The 22,377-nt window shown below is 47.9% G+C and overlaps 10 protein-coding genes; 5 read left to right on the top strand and 5 right to left on the bottom strand.

Annotated features, from left to right (window-relative positions):
• Positions 1-320: 320 nt before the first annotated feature.
• Positions 321-2,591, bottom strand: FFUJ_01233 (uncharacterized protein; the record flags this gene model as incomplete). The annotated part of the gene is made up of 1 exon (XM_023581006.1): positions 321-2,591. One exon carries the CDS (start codon positions 2,589-2,591, stop codon positions 321-323), a length of 2,271 nt encoding a protein of 756 aa, XP_023424313.1.
• A 1,288-nt stretch (positions 2,592-3,879) lies between these two features.
• FFUJ_01234 (uncharacterized protein) lies at positions 3,880-5,958 on the top strand (the record flags this gene model as incomplete). XM_023580994.1 has 5 exons in its annotated part: positions 3,880-3,928; positions 3,996-4,219; positions 4,277-4,740; positions 4,788-5,239; positions 5,294-5,958. The coding sequence occupies 5 exons, from the start codon at positions 3,880-3,882 to the stop codon at positions 5,956-5,958; spliced, it is 1,854 nt and encodes a 617-aa protein (XP_023424312.1).
• Positions 5,959-7,496: 1,538 nt separating this feature from the next.
• On the top strand, positions 7,497-8,338 carry FFUJ_01235 (probable proliferating cell nuclear antigen; the record flags this gene model as incomplete). XM_023580983.1 has 2 exons in its annotated part: positions 7,497-7,968; positions 8,031-8,338. 2 exons carry the CDS (start codon positions 7,497-7,499, stop codon positions 8,336-8,338), a joined length of 780 nt encoding a protein of 259 aa, XP_023424311.1.
• Positions 8,339-10,051: 1,713 nt separating this feature from the next.
• On the top strand, positions 10,052-10,969 carry FFUJ_01236 (related to pyridoxal kinase; the record flags this gene model as incomplete). XM_023580972.1 has 2 exons in its annotated part: positions 10,052-10,326; positions 10,387-10,969. The coding sequence occupies 2 exons, from the start codon at positions 10,052-10,054 to the stop codon at positions 10,967-10,969; spliced, it is 858 nt and encodes a 285-aa protein (XP_023424310.1).
• A 286-nt stretch (positions 10,970-11,255) lies between these two features.
• Positions 11,256-11,837, bottom strand: FFUJ_01237 (probable dUTP pyrophosphatase; the record flags this gene model as incomplete). XM_023580961.1 has 2 exons in its annotated part: positions 11,256-11,509; positions 11,582-11,837. 2 exons carry the CDS (start codon positions 11,835-11,837, stop codon positions 11,256-11,258), a joined length of 510 nt encoding a protein of 169 aa, XP_023424309.1.
• Positions 11,838-12,856: 1,019 nt separating this feature from the next.
• On the bottom strand, positions 12,857-14,488 carry FFUJ_01238 (uncharacterized protein; the record flags this gene model as incomplete). XM_023580950.1 has 4 exons in its annotated part: positions 12,857-13,462; positions 13,513-13,913; positions 13,975-14,198; positions 14,253-14,488. 4 exons carry the CDS (start codon positions 14,486-14,488, stop codon positions 12,857-12,859), a joined length of 1,467 nt encoding a protein of 488 aa, XP_023425498.1.
• Positions 14,489-15,081: 593 nt separating this feature from the next.
• On the bottom strand, positions 15,082-15,408 carry FFUJ_01239 (uncharacterized protein; the record flags this gene model as incomplete). Its single annotated transcript, XM_023580939.1, has 1 exon — positions 15,082-15,408. The coding sequence occupies one exon, from the start codon at positions 15,406-15,408 to the stop codon at positions 15,082-15,084; it is 327 nt and encodes a 108-aa protein (XP_023424308.1).
• A 651-nt stretch (positions 15,409-16,059) lies between these two features.
• Positions 16,060-17,348, top strand: FFUJ_01240 (uncharacterized protein; the record flags this gene model as incomplete). XM_023580928.1 has 3 exons in its annotated part: positions 16,060-16,316; positions 16,373-16,928; positions 16,983-17,348. 3 exons carry the CDS (start codon positions 16,060-16,062, stop codon positions 17,346-17,348), a joined length of 1,179 nt encoding a protein of 392 aa, XP_023424307.1.
• Positions 17,349-17,863: 515 nt separating this feature from the next.
• Positions 17,864-19,327, bottom strand: FFUJ_01241 (related to hnRNP protein E2; the record flags this gene model as incomplete). XM_023580917.1 has 2 exons in its annotated part: positions 17,864-18,772; positions 18,821-19,327. The coding sequence occupies 2 exons, from the start codon at positions 19,325-19,327 to the stop codon at positions 17,864-17,866; spliced, it is 1,416 nt and encodes a 471-aa protein (XP_023424306.1).
• Positions 19,328-20,640: 1,313 nt separating this feature from the next.
• FFUJ_01242 (uncharacterized protein) lies at positions 20,641-21,662 on the top strand (the record flags this gene model as incomplete). XM_023580906.1 has 2 exons in its annotated part: positions 20,641-20,751; positions 20,802-21,662. The coding sequence occupies 2 exons, from the start codon at positions 20,641-20,643 to the stop codon at positions 21,660-21,662; spliced, it is 972 nt and encodes a 323-aa protein (XP_023424305.1).
• Positions 21,663-22,377: the final 715 nt, after the last annotated feature.

Below are 22,377 nucleotides of genomic sequence, written 5' to 3'. Positions count from 1 at the left end.
GATTTCTTCGCCAATAAGCTGATACACCTTTTGATTTGTTCTTGCAAGCTTGCGTCACAGAGATCCAAATTATCTATTATCCCCAACAAGATTGTCAGGTAGGTGTATCATAAGCTATCTACTGCCACGAGGGCGATTTAATCTTCATATTCGTTCCTCTATTCTTCGGGGCTATGAGTTCTGCCAAACACCACAAAAACCTATGTTAATGAAGCGCTGAGCGCTTCTGACTCTTCTCATGAAGAAAATTCGTCAAGTATTTTTCTTCTCCTTCTCTCCTTGGGGTATCATGTGTTAACGTAAACCACATCATGCATTGCTTAAAAGCTTGAACCTTTCCCGGCATTGGCCTCTTCCTTTCGTCGTTGAGCCCTCATGATAGATTCCAAAGTACGTTCATCTTCCACACCGTTGTCGTCCTCGTCTCGAGAATCCTTGCTTTCAAAGTCGTACCTAAGTCCTCCGATGGGTGGCAGGGTCTGCTCCCATGCTTGCCGAAGTGGCCTTTTCAGACTTTCTTCCAGAGTTGGTTGCACTGAATCGTCTGGGAGCTCCTTGGTCGGTTCTTCTGATTTGAAATGCGCCTCCCTCGTTGGTGCTGGCATTCGTGGTAACTCCCCCCCTCTACGCCTGTTGGTCCATCTCCACCCATCGAGTGAGACGGCAACCTTTGATGCCTGCTCTTTTCCATAGAAATGCCCAATCTTTTTGACCAAATATCGAAGCCGTGTCTTGCGGCCCATCTTACCCTCTTCGAGATCTTGAAGCAGAATCTCAGCTAGAATTTGTATCGCAGGCTGCGACATATGCTGCCCAGTCCTTTTGCCCCAGTTGATAGCGGTTTCGATATATCTAAGGCGCTGTCGGGGTGTTAGGCCGGGTTTCTTCATGTAGAACTGACAAATCTCTTCCAGAAAGTCCATCATAAACACAAGGTTCCGTACGATGGGGGCTTTAAGTCGGGTAGCAGTCTTTGATGAGCAAAATTCGGCGATCTGCCAGATGAGGTCTGGTGGTAGGTCCGGATGCGTTACTATAGCTTCTGCATGTCGTGCCCACATGTACCAAGGGAATTTATGCTTGACTGGCGCTCCTGCATTATAAGATTCCCAAATCATAACGGCACAATACGGGTCCTTTTCCATCTTCATCATATCTTGTATAACCCCATGACGATCGCTCACCAGTCGAACCGACTTGATCAAGGTATCAAGGTGTCCAAAGGTTTCACTAGTGTGTGTAAGCGCCCTCAAGTTCGCTATGCGTTTCTTGGTTTCGCTATGACGAGAGTCTTGAAGCATTGCTGCCCAGCAGTGCAATTGTGTAGGCCTGGTAATCCATTTGTATAATTGCTCAGGCCGTATTCCTCCCTGTGCCGTGCTCATAAGACGAATTGCCACGAATTGCCAAACTTCTGATTCTACCCAATCTTGTATGCTGTGAACATTGCCGGCGAGGGTAGAAAATTCGCCTGCCTTGAGACCTGGGACTGCCGCCAATTTTAACAATAGCTGAAAAGCCAACGTACGTTGGTCTGTGGTCTCATCGACGAACTGAAAGCAATATTTGGTCAAAGCTTCAAATGTCTCCATTTGCGTCAGATCTCGGGCAGAAATTAATCTAGTCAATTGCATACTGCGGCGTAAGAGGCGGAATGATATAGGTTGCGTAGGATGTTGTTTGCCTTGTGTCATTTCCAGTCGGTTGTGGCTATGCAGTAGGTCGAGGTAGTCACTTGTATCTAGTTGTATTTTTTCGTATAGAGCAATAAGTCTCAAAAGCTCCTCAAGGCAATGAAAGGTAGAGGGCTGGGGTGCCATATGCAATATTGTTTTGAGGCACTGGTGCCAAACATGGCTCCCGTACAAATCTTCAGTCGAGGTGGTCCGGGTACGATACATAGCGTGGATTATGTAGACCCATTGTTTGGCAATCCTGTCATCGAGGACTTTGGCCGGTGCTCGTTGCTTGAGATGGTTGTCAAACGGATCGAGAGCTTGGATAAGGTCGTCGTTAGAAATCGTCCTTTCTTCGATCATCTTCAAGATCCGAAGAACATAGGGCTCGCAAATCTTCTTCAGTGCGTTTTCGTCTTCGAACTTGTAAAATTTGGCGAGCCGCTCGTTCATATCACCTCGGGCCTGTTCTATTGATGTGAGAGTCAATGCCACGGGCACCATAACCGCCTCCGGTGGTGGTGTAGCAGTTGCAAGGTTGGTATTGTCTTCGTGCCCCATGTCCTCGAGGTTCCTGAGAAAGCGCTCAAACAGACCAATCTTTTTTTTATGGCGATCATTCGGTGCAACAGGAGCCTCCCAAGTCCACTCGCCGAGATTAATGGGCACTTCGATCCTCCAAGGAAAGGGTGAAGCATGAGAATTGGGTACAACGGCAGCGATATGTCGCTTGCCTAAACGGCGTCGGCTCTCGAGAGGCCCGGCATATGAGCTTAAGCATCGACTAGGAATCGGATCGAAGCGTTGGAATCGGTCAATGGCTTGGGCTAATAGGTTATTGGAGATCCAGATGCCACTTGGTGAGCCGGCGACAGGACACGCACGCGTGCGCCGGTACAGTGCGAGATAGTGCATCGTCGAAGCATTGGAATTCCTCGAGTCGCGGGACAAAGTATCGGAATTCGGTTCATGTCAGCATCGTGGGTATGCTCTACGCAAAATTCGCGTTAGAGCTGGTTTCTTGGAAGGTTGTATGTAAAGGTGGGTGGGTGATAGAACTTTCAATACGAAGCATTTGGCCCACACACAAGTGGCCAACCAGAAACATGATCTTACCCCAGGTTCTTTGAATTCCCATGAGCTCACTGGGGACCTACCTAACTATAATAAGTGAATGCCTCAGGCGCTATCAATCATTTTCTACCTTGCTCCACAAACGAGTCCTCGGAGGCACTTACTGGTAGTCTCCTGGCTCTGTCATAAAGGCTCGAGGGAGGAGGAAAGAAAACTCGGGTCCTTGACCCTAGGTAGATATAAAGAGATTCAGGTAACTTGGTATAAATTTAGGATACCTTTAGCTACATCCTGTATCAAGGCCTGATATTTTCTTGCTTCCCGAGGATTGAGCTACGAGACCTGTAACTTTAAATATGGTGCCTCACAGGAGGCAAAAAACTTGAGGGTCTCTATTCCAAGGTATGATAGGTCACAAAAAGACTTAGGTACCTAAGTTTAGCATATCTTAACAGGCCTTAACAGTTTTTGATCGTAGCTTAGTGTTTGAAGTTTTGTTGCTCCCAGGGAGGTTGGAAAATACACTGATAAAGGCATCTAGATTTGATCTTCGACTTACCTGACTGCCTACCTTAATTTTGTCATTGCAGGACTTGGATTCTTGGCTTTTCTCTTCCTCTCGGGACGAATAGGTGTTCAGAAGCTCCAGTGCCCCTTTTGTCAGATGCTGATACGCTGTGTCTTGGGTCGTCCCTGCGTCTCCCTGCACCTTATTACGTCTTCCGCAGTTGGCTGCATAAATAGTATCAGTTCGGCTCGAAATTGCATCTGACAAGGCTAAACTTCAAGCTTCCGGGGTCCGTATACTTTCCGTCAAGGTTGCGGCGCTTTTGACAGGCTTTTGTTAGCCACACGATCCCTGCCGCGGCTCCGGCTGGCCACTACGGTGAGCGTGGAGCTCCCCTAATTGGCAACATCAACGAACCAGCCTGTCCCTGCTCGCGCTCGTCTAATACTCCGTAATCCGTCCATACTGTTTGTCGCCTTCTCCTGAACACAATACTCGTACTGGTTTAATCAACATCGCAACAAGATATCACATACGACACTTTCACTCTGCATCGATCAGCACCGCTCGATGGCTCTGTGTGACTGCTTATCGACACCGACGACGTCACAGAGAAGCTAGATGGAGCCCGTGGTGTATGAGGAGACTCCGTTCGCCGACTACCTCAGAGGTCAGCAAGCATCATTCTCCCTTGCGCGCGGCATCGCTTTCCCTTATGTAGACTAACATATCTCAAGATGGGGGAGATGAGCCCCAGGCTGACTGGGCGCCCGGTGCAGTAACGCCCGAACTTGATTCATCCACTGGTCGATCAAGCCCATCACCACCATCCAGTCCATCTCCTTTCGCACCCACTGGCCGACCTTTGGTTAAACCAAGATTTCGAAATAAGGCTCCGAATGGGCTTCATTTGCAAGTCCCTAAGCCCTCGTCATTGCGATCTGCTAGCAGGAAATATTCAGTATGTCACCTCGAACTGGTGTGACCTATCAACGATTGCTAAAACTACTTGCCATAGGCTGCGGTTGCAGCGAGTATCGACCGAGCTGACAACGCCAAATTTCTCGAACAATTCCGATATACAATCATTGCGTCTCAGCTTTTAAGTGGCCATTCCGGCCTGGGGCAGTCGCAGCTAGACAACAGGGGTCCTAGCCCGACAACGAACGAAGACGAATCCCTATTGTCCACGGAAGGAATTCTGGCATCAGTTCTTGCCGCTCTTGCGGTCGCGGTTGTTCTGAGTTGGGTTCTTGGCAGTGGTGTTACCAAGAAGAGGCTAGTCTTTCTTCTCGTGCTTTGCGCAGCGGCCGTCCTGCTTGGCCAGGTTTACATGAAACGACAATGGCTCCGGTATCGAAGATCGCAATCGCTGTCTGAAATCACTTCTTTCGTGGAAAACTCACACAACTTTGACAGTGCGTCAGGTGCAGCTATCTCTCTCATACAAGAAGTCGAGTTAGTGTCTCGAGGTTACAGACTGTAGGTCTTTCATTTCCTTGCCACCACATGCACTGAACAATTTACAGCAGCGCTCCCCTGCCACCAATCAGCCGTATAGAAGATCGGACCCAAACCCGGCGTTGTGTCAGACTGCGCAAAGCCCTGAGACATTCTTTTCAAGAGGTCCTTGACTCTTACAACCAGGTTTGTACAGTCGTCAACGGATTTGCGGAGCAAACAGATTTGGAAAAATATTATGATATATACGACATTACCGACTTCGACATGTCAGACGCCCGTCAAGGACTAAGTGATGAGGATTTGGACGATCCTGAATCCTTGAGAACTCTCAAAATTCTGGCTGCTCGATTCTCCACCATACGGAAACTATTCCTCTGCGCACTGCTTGCTCTGGATGCCAATAGTGATGCGAATGATTTGCTTCGTTGGACAACGGCCGTAGAGTCTCTTTTGAGCGTGAACAGCTCAACTCAAACTGCTCATGCTAGGATACAGAGTATTCTCAGCGAGCAAGATAGTAAGAATACGATGCAAGTCATCATATATTGGTCATATGCTCACCCTTCTCTAGCTTTTCCCTCTTCCCCTACACCAAAGAATGCCCTTACGCCTGGACGGGAGCGCTGGAGGGCTCAACTTCGGAAACTTAATTCATTATCAAGCGGAATCAGGGGCCTGCAGGCAAAGCTGCAGCTGCTTCGTGAAGAATCTGACAGATCGTTGAACGATTCGAACGACATCTCGGAGCTCGGACCGAACCTAATGGCGCAATATGAGTCCATCGGCATGGATCTGAAAGACCTGATGACCGCATGGGAAGAGGGCAGGGCTGCTTTGGCACTCGGCATCGATAGAAACGAGAAGAGGCTTTCATCCATGAGTACTCTACTGTCGCCTGTTAGTTCTCTTAGTGGACTGACCACTGTGGACGAGAATGGTGGGGCTGCTGCAGCTCTGAAAGCATTGACTGGCGAGTCTCCGCCTAGTTCTGAGTATGCTGGTTCAACTGAACAGGAGGCCCCCGAAGTTTTTGAAGCCGTTGCTCTCCCGCGACCCCGAAGCATGCTCACTCGAGAAGAAAGAATAGTCAAGGTTCGCGAAGAACGAGAACAAAAGGCTCTTGCCCGACAGCACGTTGATGCAACCAAGGGTATGCTCCGGGAGCTAGAGACAGTTATTAACCTACGACCTCGAACTCGTGCCAGCGCACCAGCAGGTCGGATTGTGTCAATGTAGGGGTATCGATTTTATGAAACACATCACGATCATTATCTTCAACACTTTTCAATCGCCTTCTCCTTTACCGAGTACAAAACAATTGTCTGAATCGACACCGAACCGGTTTTTTTGTTCTTGCTATCGACTTATGAAAATTTCACATTCGAGCTCCACAGACACATAAATATGTCAAGCACAGGTAGCGTCACGACGATACGCACAACTCTCTATAAATGACACTATTCTATAGACAAGCCATGGATGGCTGCGGCGTTTCAGGTTCAGGGTTGGGGATCTTTGTTTTTTTTTTTTTATATTATTTGCCCGCTATCATCATTCTAGGCGGTCGGGTTTTTGGCGACATACAATCGCACCAATGTGCCCTTATGGACGATAGCTGTAAGACATATGCGCTACAAATTGGTCTCCTAGGATATCATTCGTTCCTATTTGCCGATCTACCTATTTCGTTCAATGTAAATTATGAAGGGTGACTCGTTCTTGGTAACAAACATATGTATGATAGCTACACCCACCTTAGGTATACATAATAAGTCATTCTTACCTCATGGAGAACTTTGGCACTGCCTTATCTCTCTCTAACGGCCATTGGAGCCTTGAGGTATCAAGTACCTAGGTAGCTTGAAGAACTGGAAAGAGGCTCAGAATTTACCTGGGTACAAAGATACTTCTGTAGTTTGCACCTGCCCTGTCTAGATCGAAAACCTCTCAGTCGGGCAGGAACTAAGGTGGCCTTGGGGGCAAGAAAACAGCGAACCTTACTGTGGGGTGTTTAAATAAACTTAGCAAAAGTCATCTTAAGCTTAGGCTATATTACCTAAGTCTTTTTATCATTTAGGATCGAGGTCCTGTGTTTTCTTTCCTCTCCTAGGGTGGGCATTCGTTTCTGTTCTGGACTAACATGTCCCTCTTGAGCTATGATCTTATATATACGTAGGTATCGAGATATCGAAAATACAATAGAATTGCATCTCTAGAATAAGCTATTAAAATAACTAATGTATGTACCTAATAGTCGAAAAACTTGGTTAGTCTACACAAAATTCACCGAGCTGCTGCTTTTCACTTGGATAGGTAGGTAAGTTCTCGATTTTGTTTCTCTCTAAGGCTAGATAGAGTTGAGTACATACCTAATAGTGGTGCTTTCTAATTCCCTACCGACGAGAAGCGTCCGCCTAAAACGCGTCGCGTCGGTTGTTTGATGGTCGCGCGTTAAGTGGCTCCCCACCTGCCAGCTAGCGTAAAGCAGCCTAGCAATTTCGCGACAAAAGCACATTGCTACCTGCATCTTGCATTTCATCCACCAGACAACCTCCCGTACTCCTTCCATAGCCATAACACACCTTACTTTGCGAGCCATTCCGCTCACTTATCCTTTGCTTATATTCCCTGCCTATACCTAGCCATAATTTGCGAACAAACCTTTCAATCAGTCAGTCGTCCCGAGTAGCGAACACCCCACCCTTTTATTTATGCGTGGCAGCTTCACGTCTCGTGTGGGAACGTATCAGTGGCATGCTAACAGATGAACAGAGATGTTGGAATCACGACTCGCTCAAGCTGATCTTCTGAAGAAGGTTGTCGATGCAATCAAGGATCTGGTCCAAGATTGCAACTTCGACTGCAATGACAGTGGTATTCAGCTGCAGGCCATGGACAACTCCCATGTTGCCTTGGTCTCCATGCTGCTTACTGCTGGATCCTTCGAGATGTTCCGCTGCGACCGTAATATCTCCCTCGGTGTCAACCTCACATCCCTGACCAAGGTCCTACGCGCTGCTCAGAGTAACGACGTGCTCACGCTTAAGGCTGAGGATGCTCCTGATGTGTTGAACATGCAATTCGAAAGCCCTGAAAACGACCGCATCAGCGAGTATGACCTCAAGCTCATGGACATTGACCAGGAGCATCTGGGCATCCCCGACACCGAGTATGCTGCTACAATTGCAATGCCTTCTGGCGAGTTTCGTCGCATCTGTACCGACTTAATGGCTATGTCAGAATCAGGTTAGTTCCGGCAGAGCTCGCTTCATGCTAGGCTACTGGACAGTTATTTAACACATTGGCAGTGATGATTGAGGCTTCCAAGGACGGTGTCAAGTTCGCATGCAATGGCGATATCGGTAACGGCTCAGTGACTCTTCGAAGCCATGAAGATATCGAGAAACCCAAACAAAATGTCACAATTGAGTTGACCGAGCCTGTCGCTCTCACCTTCTCCCTTAAGTACCTGGTCAATTTCTGCAAGGCTGCTGGCCTCTCCGATCAGGTCCAGATCAAGCTCTCTGACGAAGTGCCCCTCTTGGTGGAGTACAATCTGGAGGGTCAAAGCCACCTGCGTTTCTATCTTGCGCCCAAGATTGGCGATGAGGAGTAGAAGAGTGCCATAATGCAATACGACACCATCCTGCTAAATGGCAGAAGCTCGGCGCTTGCGGTCGCAATGATACCATCCAACAGTTCCGACAAAACACATGTCAAAGAGGGCAATACAAGAAATACGGTTACCAGGAAGTTGATCTGATTATTTGAAGCCTTTTTGCAGGCATCAAAGGCGTGTGCTAAGGAAAAGCAATGTAAACGAATGGGGTAGATAGGGAATACAAGGGCGCCAAGTCAGGAGCTTTAGTCCCTTGTTGACCATGACGATAAATGATAATATGAGATCGTGCTTCTCTAAGTTGATATTGACTCGACACAAATTATGCCTGCATGGATGTACTGTGCCATTCGCCAGGTTAGCGTCACATTCTATACTAAGCAACCTGAGCGTTCCGGGTCGCCAGTCTGTTGGCATGATAAGCATATCGTATACATATTCGAAGCAAGTCCTGGTTGCAATTTGAAGTTGTCTTGGTTACAGCCAAGGGGCCAAGAAAAGTGAAGGTCTCTCTCCTAGTTGACAAAGACTGAAGTGAACTCAGATTTTCGGCCCTACCTAGGTAGTCATGCCTCAAGGCTACAAGTTTGCTTGCTTCTGGGGGAACAACAACTGTGTACTTAAAAGCCATTCCTAGGTTGTTAACTACTAAGAGTTATTAATTGGTCAAAAGAAGCCTGCTGCGGGGCAATGACTACCAACCTACCTTATAGTAGTTACCGCATCGGACGGTATTGAAGGCTGGCGGGGCACATAACCAAATGGAAGTCACTCGTAGCCTTTCGCTATCAGCTCAGAAGCGTAGAGAAAAGGCTGTCCTCACTACAGTTGAGCCAATCACTCGGTTCACCATTCAGTTCGATACTAGGCGATGAGGCAAGTGTTCTGAAGTTTATATTCTGCAAACTTTGTACATCCAGGTAAGTAGGTTAGTAGGTAGCTTGTTAATGCTCCAGGCTTAACCCGATTTCTTCAAGTTAACTAGGCAGTGACTAATATCGAGCGACATACAGCTCAAAAGACGCCGCAACCAAGTCTCAGAACCGATTTACTTCCTTGAGTCAACGACAGATTTTCTCTGCTATTCCTTCAATCTTTACATATAACACTCAGGCTTCTTTGTCATTTTATCTAAGCTCCGGTGTTTTAGGCTTCTACTGCAAAATCGTCCGCTGACGCCGACTGAGAGGTTTTGTTCAGTGACGTCTCACACAAGGAAAATCTTTGGTTACCTAGGCTTGCGTAGACTTCTATTCAGAACGCTTGCAGAATATCAAGAAAAAATCGAGGATTAAACTAGTGCTTCTAGTAACATGTCCACCACCCCAACAATACCCGACACACGGGTTCTCGCTGTGGCAAGCCATGTATGTATGCCATCAAATATTCCGTCACTTTCAACATCTTGAGCCGAGGCTGATAGGTCGTTGCTGTAGGTTGTCTCTGGGTAACTATCCTTTTTCCCCTCTCGGGGTCACAGTGACTTATATGCCCTAGGTATGTCGGTAACAAGATTGCCGTCTTCGTGCTACAGTCTTTGGGGTGTGATGTCGCGGCTCTCAACACCGTACAGTTCAGTGAGTATTCATGTCATCTCGGTCGGTAGAGTGAAATAAGAAACCAGGTTTCTAACTCGCGGACTTCACCTGCAAAGGCAACCATACTGGATATAAGCAATGGAAGGGAACGAGAGTCTCAGCACAGGAGATCATGGATCTCTGGGAAGGACTGAAGCAGTCTTACCTGGATGATTTTGATGTGATGCTTTCTGGATATATCCCAGGCGCTGCAGCCGTCGAGACGGTCGGTAAGATAGGCCGTGAACTCAAGGAAAAGTCAAGCAAAGCACCTGGCAAGTTCTTCTGGGCTCTCGACCCCGTCATGGGTGACAATGGAAAGATCTACGTCTCCGAGGAAGTGGTGCCAGCATACAAAAGACTCATCCACGATGCGGACCTGATTCTTCCAAACCAATTCGAGGCCGAGTATGTTTAAGAGCATTTGCAGAGGCTTCAGAGATTCCAACTAACAATTTCTACGAAAAGGCTGCTTTCAGAAGTCAAAATCCATGATATGGACAGTCTCCGAAAGGCCATTCAAGTGCTCCACGACAAGTACAAGATTCCGCATGTCGTCATTACTTCAGTCAACCTTGAGGCACCAGACCATCCACCTTCGCATCTCTCTGTTGTTGGTTCAACCATGACATCTACTGGCAAAGCTCGCTTTTTCAAGATTGTCTTCCCATCAATCGATTGTTATTTCAGCGGTACAGGCGACATGTTTGGCGCTCTTATGGTAATCCGCATGCGTGAGGCTGTCTTCAATGCTGACGAGCGGCTGCGGCATACCGCCAGCTGGCTTAGCGGCGATTCGGTATCGGCTGTCGAACTACCTCTTGCACGCGCTGCAGAAAAGGTCCTAGGTAGTATGCATGAGGTTCTATCCAAGACCTGCGAGGGCATGAAGAGGGTGGTTGAACGAACAACGGACGACATGAAAGATAAGGATCGAATTGACGAAACTAAGGCGCACCTCGTGAAGAGTAAAGCGGCAGAGCTTCAACTTGTGAGGAATCTGGACTGCTTACGCTCACCCACGACGCGATACCTTGCGAAGGCTATTTAGATCTAATGGGAGGGGGTTTGTCTCAGGTTACAATGGCCACTTTAGTAGAAACCAGCAAAGATTAGATAGAAATGGGTAGAAATGTTTTGGAATAGATGTCTGTTCATGAATCCATCCAAGGGTTTCACATCTGACTTTGAGGTTCAAATAATTCACTCTGAGAGCTTCTCTTGCATAATCAGCCTTCCTCAACTGTGTACAGTAAGTCTATTGCATTGTCCCAAAACCCAATTCATTACTTCATGAAACTTGGCAGAAGAGTAGTCTGCATACGCTCCTTCACGATCTAACCAGTGCTGCCGAAGCCACCAGCGCCTCGGACACTCTCCTCGAGCTCTTGGACCTCGACAACCTCGGGGGTGTAGATGCGCTCCAGAACAAGTTGAGCAATGCGGTCGCCCTCCTTCACCTCAAAGTCGGATTCGTTATGGTTGAAGAGCAGGACCTTGACCTGACCGCGGTAATCGGCATCGATGACACCAGCGCCTGTGTCAATGAAATGCTTGGAAGCGAGACCCGATCGAGGGGCAATGCGTCCATCTGTATTCATCATTTTGTCAGCAGGCTGACTTTAAACTGGTTAATCAGGGCTTCAACTGGCCATGTACTTACAGGTTCCGGCAGGCACAGCCATGCTGATATCAGTGTCAACTAGCGCCTTGCCACGGGCGGGAATAGTTGTGTCGCGAGCAGCGTAGATATCATAGCCAGCAGCAAAGGCACTCCCACGAGTGGGCAAACGACCCTTGTCGGAAAGTTTTTTAATCTGAAGTGGCGGGGGACCTTCCATTGTAGCGGCAGTCTTGGCACGTTTGGCGGGAGGTGACGAAACGGCAGAGTTATCAGGGACGAGAGTCTCAGAGGTCATTGTTGAATATGAGGTGGGAAAATGGGGAAGCAATTGTCGTGGAATTCGAAGCTCGAGTTAAGGGCCACCCAGCTTGGGGCCAGGACAGACGCGACGCGGTTGGGTGGGTAACGCTCCTTGGGCTTAAAAGAACACGAGAAATATCGATTATCTCCCATCATGCCGACATAGCCTGGGGTTCGTAGTGGACTCCTTAACTAATAGCATTTTTGCCACGGTATCCTTAAGCTAATCATCATAACTGTTGTTCATACAAGTGTCAAAACACCTGCTTTTTGTATTAAACAGACATTCCCGGCATCTCTGCTATTTCTGGCGTTTCCATATCTAGCGCGTAATCACTTACAGAATCGACCAATCAGCAGGACTTGTTGTTTAGCGTAACAGGTTGCTTTTATACTCTGCAGGACCTCATTTCGCGCAGATGTTATTGTGGAAGTCTCATCAGGCCTATCTGTTTACCTACAACTATTGATTTATAATGAACTATGCTAGATCATCACACTGTATTCTAAACTCCATAATCACAAGGCGGGGATTAACTTCTCTCAATGGCGGCAATAATCACCTGTGTGACTTGACAGAAACATCACTACAAGACAGATCGGGTTGTTCTTGAGGCTCTCATTTTATGTGAGCTTGTCTTAGGTACAACTGAAATGCAGGGTGGAGTGAAAGAGAAGCTCAAGCGAGAAAGCAAAGATATCACGTTGGAGGATGAATGACTGGATAGAGAATCAGGTAGCCCTGAGGTCAATAGATAATCGCCATTTGTTCTATCAGATGGCTGATATCTCCATGTACTATCATTGGAGTGACTCTAAATAGCCACAAAATAGAATAAAGCAATAATATCATGAAAGTGCGCCGGTCCAATCCCTCATAAATAATTAAATGTCCCGAAACACCACGCCAATTCTTTGTCGAGGATGAGATACCTGTTGCGCTTTCCCGTAGCCAGTGCTAAATCATATCATAACGACCTTGGACGCTCCCATTTAGGCGGCATTGGTGAGAAGCTAATTGGAACCTCCTCCATAGTCCTTCAATAAGCCGGAGAGTTGATCGTGTTCTCTGGCGCACTTGTTCCGGAGTCCCAATAAGAGGACAATATGCCGAGTGGCCATGCCCTGCAAAATCCAGCGCACATTGTCTTTCGCAATGTCAATATCGACGGTGTTTGCTAGGTCGCGGGTTAACTCGCGGATGGAGAGTGACTCCCCTTGTATGTTACCCTGGCAGTCGCCACGGAGCTCGCTGACAGTATCATCAAGACTCTGCATTTGCGACTTGAGCAGAGACATGAACCTGGTGATCAGTAAGACTGGCATGTCGGCTCTTTCGGGAACATTTATCTCGACGTTGTTGCATGGGCAACCTACCGCCATCTTCGCCATGTCATATGCCGAGACAATGTTGTGCTTCAAATAAGCCTCAACATTATCAGCAGAACTGGCGCCACAGAACAGTGCAATGAATGCACGATACAACGAGTCGTCGATCCTTGGAGAAGTAGGGACAATGTCCTCGAGGGCACCCGCAGCTAAACCATCGTTGAGCTGGATAATCTTCTCGGGTAAGAGTATACTCTCACTGAAACCAGAGAGTGACTCCGGCCATAATATCTGTTGCTGGTTAGAAACGTTTCTTGCTGAACTTCATGGAAGATAAATACCGTGTATGAATCGATGAATCTAGTCGCCTCGTTCATAGTCATGCTGCCCTGCCCGAGTTGCCGAATGACTCCCAGGTGATTGGCCGTGGTTTCATTAAAATATGTCCGTGTATCAGGCGAGCCTTTTGCAAACTGGACAGCGGAATGAATTTGCTCAAGTGCACTAAAGGATTTAGTATCCTTGTACGCAGCTATAGCCGTCTGGACCCAAGATAATAATGAGTCCTTTGCGTCGATTGGCGGATCACTAAGATCATTTGGTGACAATGCTGAGGCATTGGAGACTGACTCCGGCACATCAAGTTGGAGGTGAGCTTTTGCAGCTTTTGCAGCCAGCATGATCGTCCTTTTGATCAGAGAAGCTTGCGTCTTGGCGTCGGTGCGTCGACCGGTGATGAATTCTGGATAGAACACATATTTACCCAGGTTTTTTTTGGAAATCTGCCAAGGGCGATATTGTACCAAGAGAGTCATTCCTTTTTTTGAGTGTGAGTAGCCGCACACCAAGTCTCTCGGTATCTGCAAGCCAGAAAACAACTAATCCAGTACTTGCTGTTCTGACATGCTTATGCTGTTGCTCATCGAACTCATCGACACTTGGTGCGATAGCCCACTTCGAATGGTTGGGATCACTGTCCTTGAAATTGTCGGGCTTGCAGTGGCCAACGACGAGGACGAGCTCTTGGCTACAGAGACAATTAGTAACATAAATGAGTTGGCGTAATGACGATGGTACGTACGGTGATGCGCCCTCTAATTCGAGCTCCTCGTCGGTCCATGGTTCATGATGTTCGTGCAATTCTAGATTTTTAAATGAATGCTTAGCTTCATTCATTCTGAAGGAAGCGCCTTGTCGGATCCTGATGACTTGATTGTTCACTCGTCGTTCATTCAACCCAATTTCATATGCAGTTCCGTTTGCAGCAAATGCCCAGTCCGTCAAGTCTTCTGGTTCGGGAGTGACTCCGTCTTCCATCTTCACTTCCTTGGGATGCGAAAGGCGAAGAATATACGCCGCTAACTTGACGATATGTGAAAGGCGAAGGAGATGGACCTTTGACTTGATTGGTATATGCGATCTGAAGTGACTCTGTCGTAGACCTTTAACTTGTTTGATATGTGAAGGTGGAATGCGAATGAGATATACCTCCTGACTTAGCTGATGCGGAATGCGGAGAGGCTGTGGAGCAGATGAATGAGGAAGAAGAATAGAATGTTGCAATAAGAGAGACAATGGGTTTCGATAAAAGAAACACAGTCACATGATCCTAAAGCCTAAACTTAGGATTGTGTTGCGAAACAATAGCAGTAGCCAAATTACGTCGGGTTGAGCTTGAGCGACTGAACGGAACGAACGGACACTGAACGTCCTCATAGGGATCTACACAAGGTCATGGCATCCCAAAGGTATTATAGTCACATTGCGAAGTCTCATGAGACGTAATAGCCGTTGGGCTGTATCATTTAATGTATGATCCCACTTCATATGTGAAGTACAAACGGCATGTTCATGAGTTTGCTGAAGAGTCACTCCGACTGCACCAGGCAGTCCCAAAGTTGATATCCCACTCACTTCTTCTTTGTCAGAGTCAAGGGAGGGGCCCCGATACCTCCGACCTCCCACACATCCTGCCGACCTGCGAGGAACTCCACGAGTCCCATCCAAATCTTGGAAAGGCCTCGGTCGGCCCCAAGTTCACCATCACCAATCCACCACTGGACCCCAAGCTTCTCAGCGGTCAATTCGCGAAACTCGCGAACCTCGGAGTAACTCCCAGCTTCCTCCGGATCCGTGTCGATGACTCGGAGCATGATGTCGGCAACGACCTCTGCAGTGGTCTCATCCTTCTTGAGAGACTCCCACTCGGCGGGAGTGATTGTAGCCTGATCAGCCATAGCGACTGTATAGTTCATTAGTATGATTTACATCGATAGAGATAACGGTATATGCTCACATTTGGCGTTGGCGTTGATGGGGCAGTAAGTGATCAAGCGTAGAGTAAGGCTGGCTTATTGAGAGTCAGTCAGGTTACAGAAAAGAAGGCATGGAGTGATACTGACATGTAGTAACCACACAGGGGGATAAATTTGATATTCTGTTTAGAAAGCGAAATGCTCAGTAGAGAGTCAGCTGAGGATAAGCTTAATGGAGGAGAAGAGGATTAGATACTGGGCAAGTATAGGTGACTTGTCTTGGAGGTGCAGAAGAGAAAGGAAGAAGAAATGGGAAGAGAGGAAAGATTCTCCTTAAATATCCGATGCGTAGGGCAGGATGAATAACTGTCAAGAGGTGGCAGTGACAATGAATCACAATCAAGGGGTTTGGTGATTCAATATCACTGTCAAGAGGTGACCACCGGCAAAAGATTTAAAAGTTCTCTCTTTACCAAATATCTCATCCTAGACTTTTCTTTTCTTTTCTTTTTCATTCTCTAACATCCACGAGCGAGTGTCTTATATCTCTAGCAGCAAAGCGCCAAATACTGTTTTCAGACTTCCCGATTTCCAGAACAGAGTCATCCTTTAATTGCAATAATTGTCAGCACGATGGACCTTCCTATCGCTCGACATAGAGCTCTGAAAATACCATCCGAGCTATATGAAGAGCTTACTTCATGGTGCAATAACCCAGAAATTCATCACAGTGCTACATTTACATCCTTAAAATGGAGAGAGTTACTCTTAACGCAAAAGTTCGAAGAAATTCACCTAAGAGATACGCAAGAGAGGCTAGACGGAGTCCTTCGTGCTTTCAACTGCTACCAAGATGATACAACGATAAATATTGCTCGAGTGAACATAAAGTTGGTTTTCGTTAGTGACTTAGTCTCCCTAACCACTACTAACGGAGTTAATTCAGGTTTGCATCCTTTATTGTCGAATCCGCGCCTCTAGAGACTGACTCACCGGCGAGTAACGCTGGTAACGATGGTAACTCTGTTTGCGATAGTCTGCCAAATCGCCTAGCAGCTGCCCTCTACAAGCTATCTGGAATTCGGCATCTGACGCTTGACCTCGAGGGCCTCAATGAAGATCAGCTCAAAGATTTGACGAATCAGATGAGCATCGGGAGACTTGTCTGGCCACGTCTCAAAGTCTTAAAGATCCGTGGCACAGCTGATGTAGTGAAGATGATCATGAGCCATTGCGATCCTGATGCCCTCAGTGGCCTCCACACCTACACATGGATTGATTCGGATATATTCGAAAAGGCCCGAAGTCTCACTGGCCTCAGTCGACTCCATCTATACTATGACAAGGCCAATCTCTCACAGCCTACGACGTGGGCTTGCACCGAAAAACAACTCTGGGATGGCTTGGCACGACTGACTCCAAAACTCAACTGCCTTATCCTACGCGAGTCAGAAGTCAAAATTGAAGGCCAACTGTGGTCTCTTGAACATATTTTTGTACTGGTATGTGAATGAGGGAGGTTGAGTGACTCTGAAGACTGACAAATGCAAATCTAGAAAACTGGTATAAAGAACATCATAGATGGGGCTCAAACATTGGGACTTCAATACCTTGCATTGACGATGGACATTCGGCGTTTCGCGGCGCCTCTTATCCGTGCATACATGCAAATAAAAGTCTCTCATTCAAATGAGCTGGAGTGGGATGAGGTACAGGCATGGTATGAGTTAATTATCAAAACCATCATGCAGGTTGCCCATTTGAAAGAGGTTTGGATCTTCTCTCAAGCCGGAGTCGTCTTCAAGGGAGGACGCCCACCCAGAAAGGAATCCAGGCCTGGGCAAATTTGTACTAGTGTGGTTAAACTCGACGTGGCCATGGAAGAGGACGGGTTTCCGTTTGGGATCACTGAGGATCTATAATTGGGCGTACATCGCGGTCTGGAATCACTCCGAGCTGTGCCACGCTGCGCATGATACCAGATTGTTATTGGATTAAGTAGAGAACAAAATAACACTGAGTCAATGCGCCGTCGAAAATCAGATACCTTGAAAGCTGTCACTTGTCAATGTGAGGCTCTCTTCCTGCCAATAAGCCCCGTCTTGTTTCCGTATTCGTCCCAATGAAATGCGATCCCGTCCTTGACACCATTTCTATGCCCTTCAACCATCCTGCGACTTTCCTTACCCACCCTTGAAGCTTCATCTCAGATGGATGGAATGGTCTTCTCAAAGTTCTGAACTGTACCCGGTGGCCTGATATCGCCCTCCTTTTGGACCTCCAAAATACACTGCATCCTCCTTTTAGCCTCTTGATATCTCTGCAAATAGCATTCTGTTCGTCCTAGTCCGTTGATCGCTCGAACGTCATTGTACCGATATAAAAAATTAGATACGATGTTTCTCCGATTCTGCATCAAGATTTCAAGGTTAGAAATTTAATTCTTGCTGGGTCTGTTTTGCACCTCACCAAGTCGCGAGTAGAGCATGTACAATGCCATACGGTTACATTCCTCCGTTCCGGTAATGGTCACCAGTCGCTCGTTGCTATTGTCCTGCGGCTCGTTGATCTTGATCACGCTGTTGCTCATCTGGCGGATCTCATTGATCTTCTGTCCACCCTTGCCGATGATAGCACCGACCATGTCGTTCGGGATGTAAATCTGCTGTGTAATAGGCCCGCCGGGGATGGCACCGCCCATGGGCTGAGCTTGGGGAGCACCAGCATGAGGTTGAGCACCAGCATGGGGGGCCATGTGCGGTTGGGCATGGGGAGCTGCGCCATATGCACCCCCTCCCTGAGCACCGCCATAATGCATAGGCATGGCAGGGTTCGCCTGAGCAGCTGCATGGGGGTATTGCTGAGGATAAGGCGCGGATGGCATATGGTGAGATCGCCGGTCGTTGTGGCGGCCGTAGTTTTCACTTCTTCCGTAGTGGCCCGAGGCCGGTTGGGGTGAGTAGGGAACAACTTGCATACCTCCTGGGATCGAGCCAGCAGGGGCGCCGCTACGGGTTGCGTAGGCAGACGCAGCAGGACCTCCAAACCTATCATTGAGCTGTTCGAGAAGGGTGCTGCCAACATAGTAAGTTGCGATATGGACAGCATCAGCGACACCCATTACTACCAGCGATCTCTCGCTTGACATAGGCAAGCATGAGTCAGAAGCGTTCAACCGAGCACCAGATGCCTCTTGGATCTCACGAATACGGGCACCACCCTTACCAATGATGGAGCCGATCAAAATATGCGGAATGAGTAGCCGTAAGGGATAAGTTTTTGAAGACGCGGTTGAGGATTCGTTTAGGGGTTCATTGTTCAGTGTTCGGATGATCAAGCCAAAAGCCTAAATTGATGTTAATTTGTAAACCATGCGTCAGGAGAATAGCCATACCTTAGCTACAGCGTCCACTATGCCGCTAACAGTAAGAATACGTTCAACGGCCCCCTTTTGGTAGTCGCTGACTGTGCATTTAGCGTTGGAAAGCTTCCTGATGTTGGAAACATTCTCGCCACCCTTTCCAATGACGGTAGCTGCCTCTGGGCTCGAGATAACAGCGCGAATATGAATCCATGAGGTCTCGTCATGGGCAGCAGCAGACGTTACAGCGTTGGATGCAGAGGCAGCAACTGTGGCGGCAGCGGCGGCCTTCGTGTCAGATGCATGATCCAAAGTGGTATCGTCATCATCTTCAGACTTATGGGCTCCATTGACCTTATCATCATGGTCCTCTGCAGGGACGTCGGTGGGAGCTTCGGGGACCTCAACATCGTCGTCGTGCTTGTTCTTGTCGAGAGCAGGTCGTTTGGCATCAGGCTGATCACCAGCGCGTGAGGGCGAAGAAGCTTCTTCCAAAGGGCGCTTGGCCGACTGGGTTGGTTGTGTTGGAGAAGCAGACATATTGAAATCGTTATCGTTCACGCGAGTTTAGTCTTTCTGACAATCGACAATTTGAAAACGTCTCGTTCTTTCTATTGTTCGTCTTATATACACTCAGGGGTTTTCGAAGGAAAACGTGCTGGTGTAGTGACTTTCGCTGGGTGTGCTTCGATGAAATACTCGTGAAGTGACTTATGTCGCGTAAATACGATACGTGTTGCGGGCTGAATGGAAGGAAGAGGGATTCGAGATTCGGGCTCAAGGGCGGGTTCCAGAACTCTTTCAGCGGGTGTCGAGTAATTACCCGGGAAGATCTCCTAGATATAGGCGGGAGAGGAAGGGCGGAATGATTGTCTTGTGATGCAAATATTGAATAGTGGTGAGGATAGGTGAAGCGATCGATACTGGGACGGACTTCTCAAAAAGCAAAAAGAGGCAGTGCTCAGCTCAAACCTTCTGACCCGGACTCGAGGTTTATCGATTGCAAAAGTCGCCAGATTCCTGAGCTCAAACGCAGAATCTGGAGCACAAACTATCTCGCCGCGAAGCGTCGGAGGATGAGAAGTTGAGACGAGAGAAGCAGGTTCTCAAATGGATCGGCGCGCGGTGTTTTAGAACTTTCGCTGTCGCAATGGATTCCAATACCAGGGACGGACCAATCCAAATCAATCAGAAGAGAAAGAAAAAGAGAATATCTCAGAAACGATCACGAGAAATCGCTGAGAATAGAAAAACGAGGATCTCACGAGAGCAATGGCGGGTGAAAAGGGGGAAGAATGAATATGACACGACAAAAGGTCGATGGTTTGGAGTGAGGAGATGGGAGAAAGCCAGAGAAGTAGCCCTGCGAGGATCCATCCTGGGTAAGGTAGGTGCTACCTACCTAGGCACGGAGCGCTTTGGGATGTCACGTGCAACACCTCAACCTGGGCTTGAAAGCTTGGGCCATACCTATGCGCTCAGGCGCTCCACGGCGATGCTACCTCAGTAAGGTAGCAGACAATCACAACCGCCGGTATAAATACCTACCTCTGGCACTAGACCTTTCTTTTTGACAGCCGAACAAATTTCAATCATATTATAGGTACAAGCCTGATGACTATGCTTGTCTCGCTACATCTGGAGGTCTCCAATTAGTTGCATCTGAACAACAATTGCCTGTCCTGAACAGCTCCTTGGAAGGCGCGAAGTGGCATATCTTGATCACCTAAATCCACACACAGTACCTTAGTACCTTAGGTGCCTCCATCCTCGCAAGTTTCAACTCTTCCCATGCTCTAGAAATCTCAAAAGCCTTGCCCATTGCTTGAGCCAGTTGCGTGAACTTTCCGACAATGGACTACAGGTCACAATCTACAGCGAAAGAGGAGTACATAGCCAATGTCGATCAGACATTGAGAGAACTCCAAGAGAAAGTCCAACAACATGAAAACGAGTTGGGGAAGGTATTCACGCGCCAAAACCCACAGTATGCCCCATGGCTAATGTCTTAAAGCTTCGTTCAGAGCAAAGCCAACCCCCACAGTCTGCGGCTGGACAGGCACGTCTCATACAGGTGGCTCTCAAAGAAGTGACAGTGTCGGATCCCTTTCTCCCCTCGCCAGGGTCGCTGTTACCGACGCTGTTGGCGTTTCGCAAGACTCACCAGACCATTCAAGAGTCCAAATCCTATCTTGCCTCTCAGCGTGCGGGTCACGAACAACTATCGCGTCAGCTTGAGGTGGATGAAGCGCGCCTCAAAGATCAAAATCTCCTTGGCGATGCTCTGGCTGCGCGTATCTTGTCGTTACGCGATGAAGTGGATGCGAGTACTCACGTCACCCAGGGAGAAGGAGCCAAGGAACTATTGCAAGAACTCAGGGCTAAGAAGAAGTCTTATGACAGAGAGACGTCCAAACTCATGAAAGCTCTCCTTCGATTCATAGATAATCAGCTGGCACCCATGCTTGCCGCAGAAGAGCTAGGAGGGCCTGTGGTCGGGGATCTTATAGGCATTGATGGAGATGATTTGGCCGCCGGATTTAACGCACAAGGGAAACTCAGGAAACCAAAGGACAGTGACGATAAAGAAGATAAACGGCAACGCAGAATCGATGAGATTTGGGGACAGGCTACTAATGAGGGCACTGGGTGTCAGGACGAGATTGCAGCTGCAGCTGCAGAGATGAGGCAACTGACAGAGGAGCTTCTCAACACGCTTGCTGAAGCACAAGGCAATAACTCAGCATCGTATGTGCAATTGTCGCGTGAAACTGCGGCTGCACGGTTTTTGGTCAGATCTAAGGTTGCACAATTCCATCCTAAAGATGCAACAAGGCTCAAACTGGTGGACTTTGGACGAGATTTGGAACCCTGAGTAGGTAGTCACAGACGTGAATAGACGGCTCGATTATTCAGCCAAAGTGAAGCAATGTTATGCTCTTGGGAGTGACTCGAACATGTAGATTTATGAATAGTGGTACTAAGATCCTTTGTGAGAATTGGAGTCGTTAGATTCTGAGTTGAGATTCAGACTGACTCTGCCAAACCCGAGCACGCTCTGTGTCATCGCATTATCCGAGCCCTGGGGTTACATTCTCCGAATCCAGAGTTGCATCGCCCAAGATATAGCAGCCACGTCTAAGGCTGAACAATATAAATTCTACCGGGTCGTTCAAATGATGGTTCCCTGATGCCGGCCGGCACTCTTCCCTGTCCGAGTTTCCTGCCCTTGCCCTCGCTTCTTGGAGACGTTTAGAGTCAATCCAAATAATGCGACATTTGTCGATGGGCTCCTAACTGTTATCGATGTTGTCATGGGGGACCCGCTTGGTCTCGACCGGAATTTTTCTTAGCCATGCATTCAAAATAGCATTGACCTCCGCGTTCTCTGGAAACAACGGTTCAACTTGTCTTGACACCCGTTTATTATTGAGCAGTTCTCTGTGAGCCTCCGCCAGCCTTAATCCCCTCTGCGAGACCGATAGAGGGCAGCCATTGCTTGCACCTGGAGACAAGCGGGCTATAATATCTGAACCCTGCCTATGGCCGCGAATGAGAGCCCTGATATGATCTGAAGTATTGTCCTTTGC

This window comes from Fusarium fujikuroi, chromosome FFUJ_chr01 (assembly GCF_900079805.1).
Source record: "Fusarium fujikuroi IMI 58289 draft genome, chromosome FFUJ_chr01".
Taxonomy (NCBI): domain Eukaryota; kingdom Fungi; phylum Ascomycota; class Sordariomycetes; order Hypocreales; family Nectriaceae; genus Fusarium; species Fusarium fujikuroi.
This window is presented reverse-complemented; position numbering and strand designations above follow the sequence as displayed.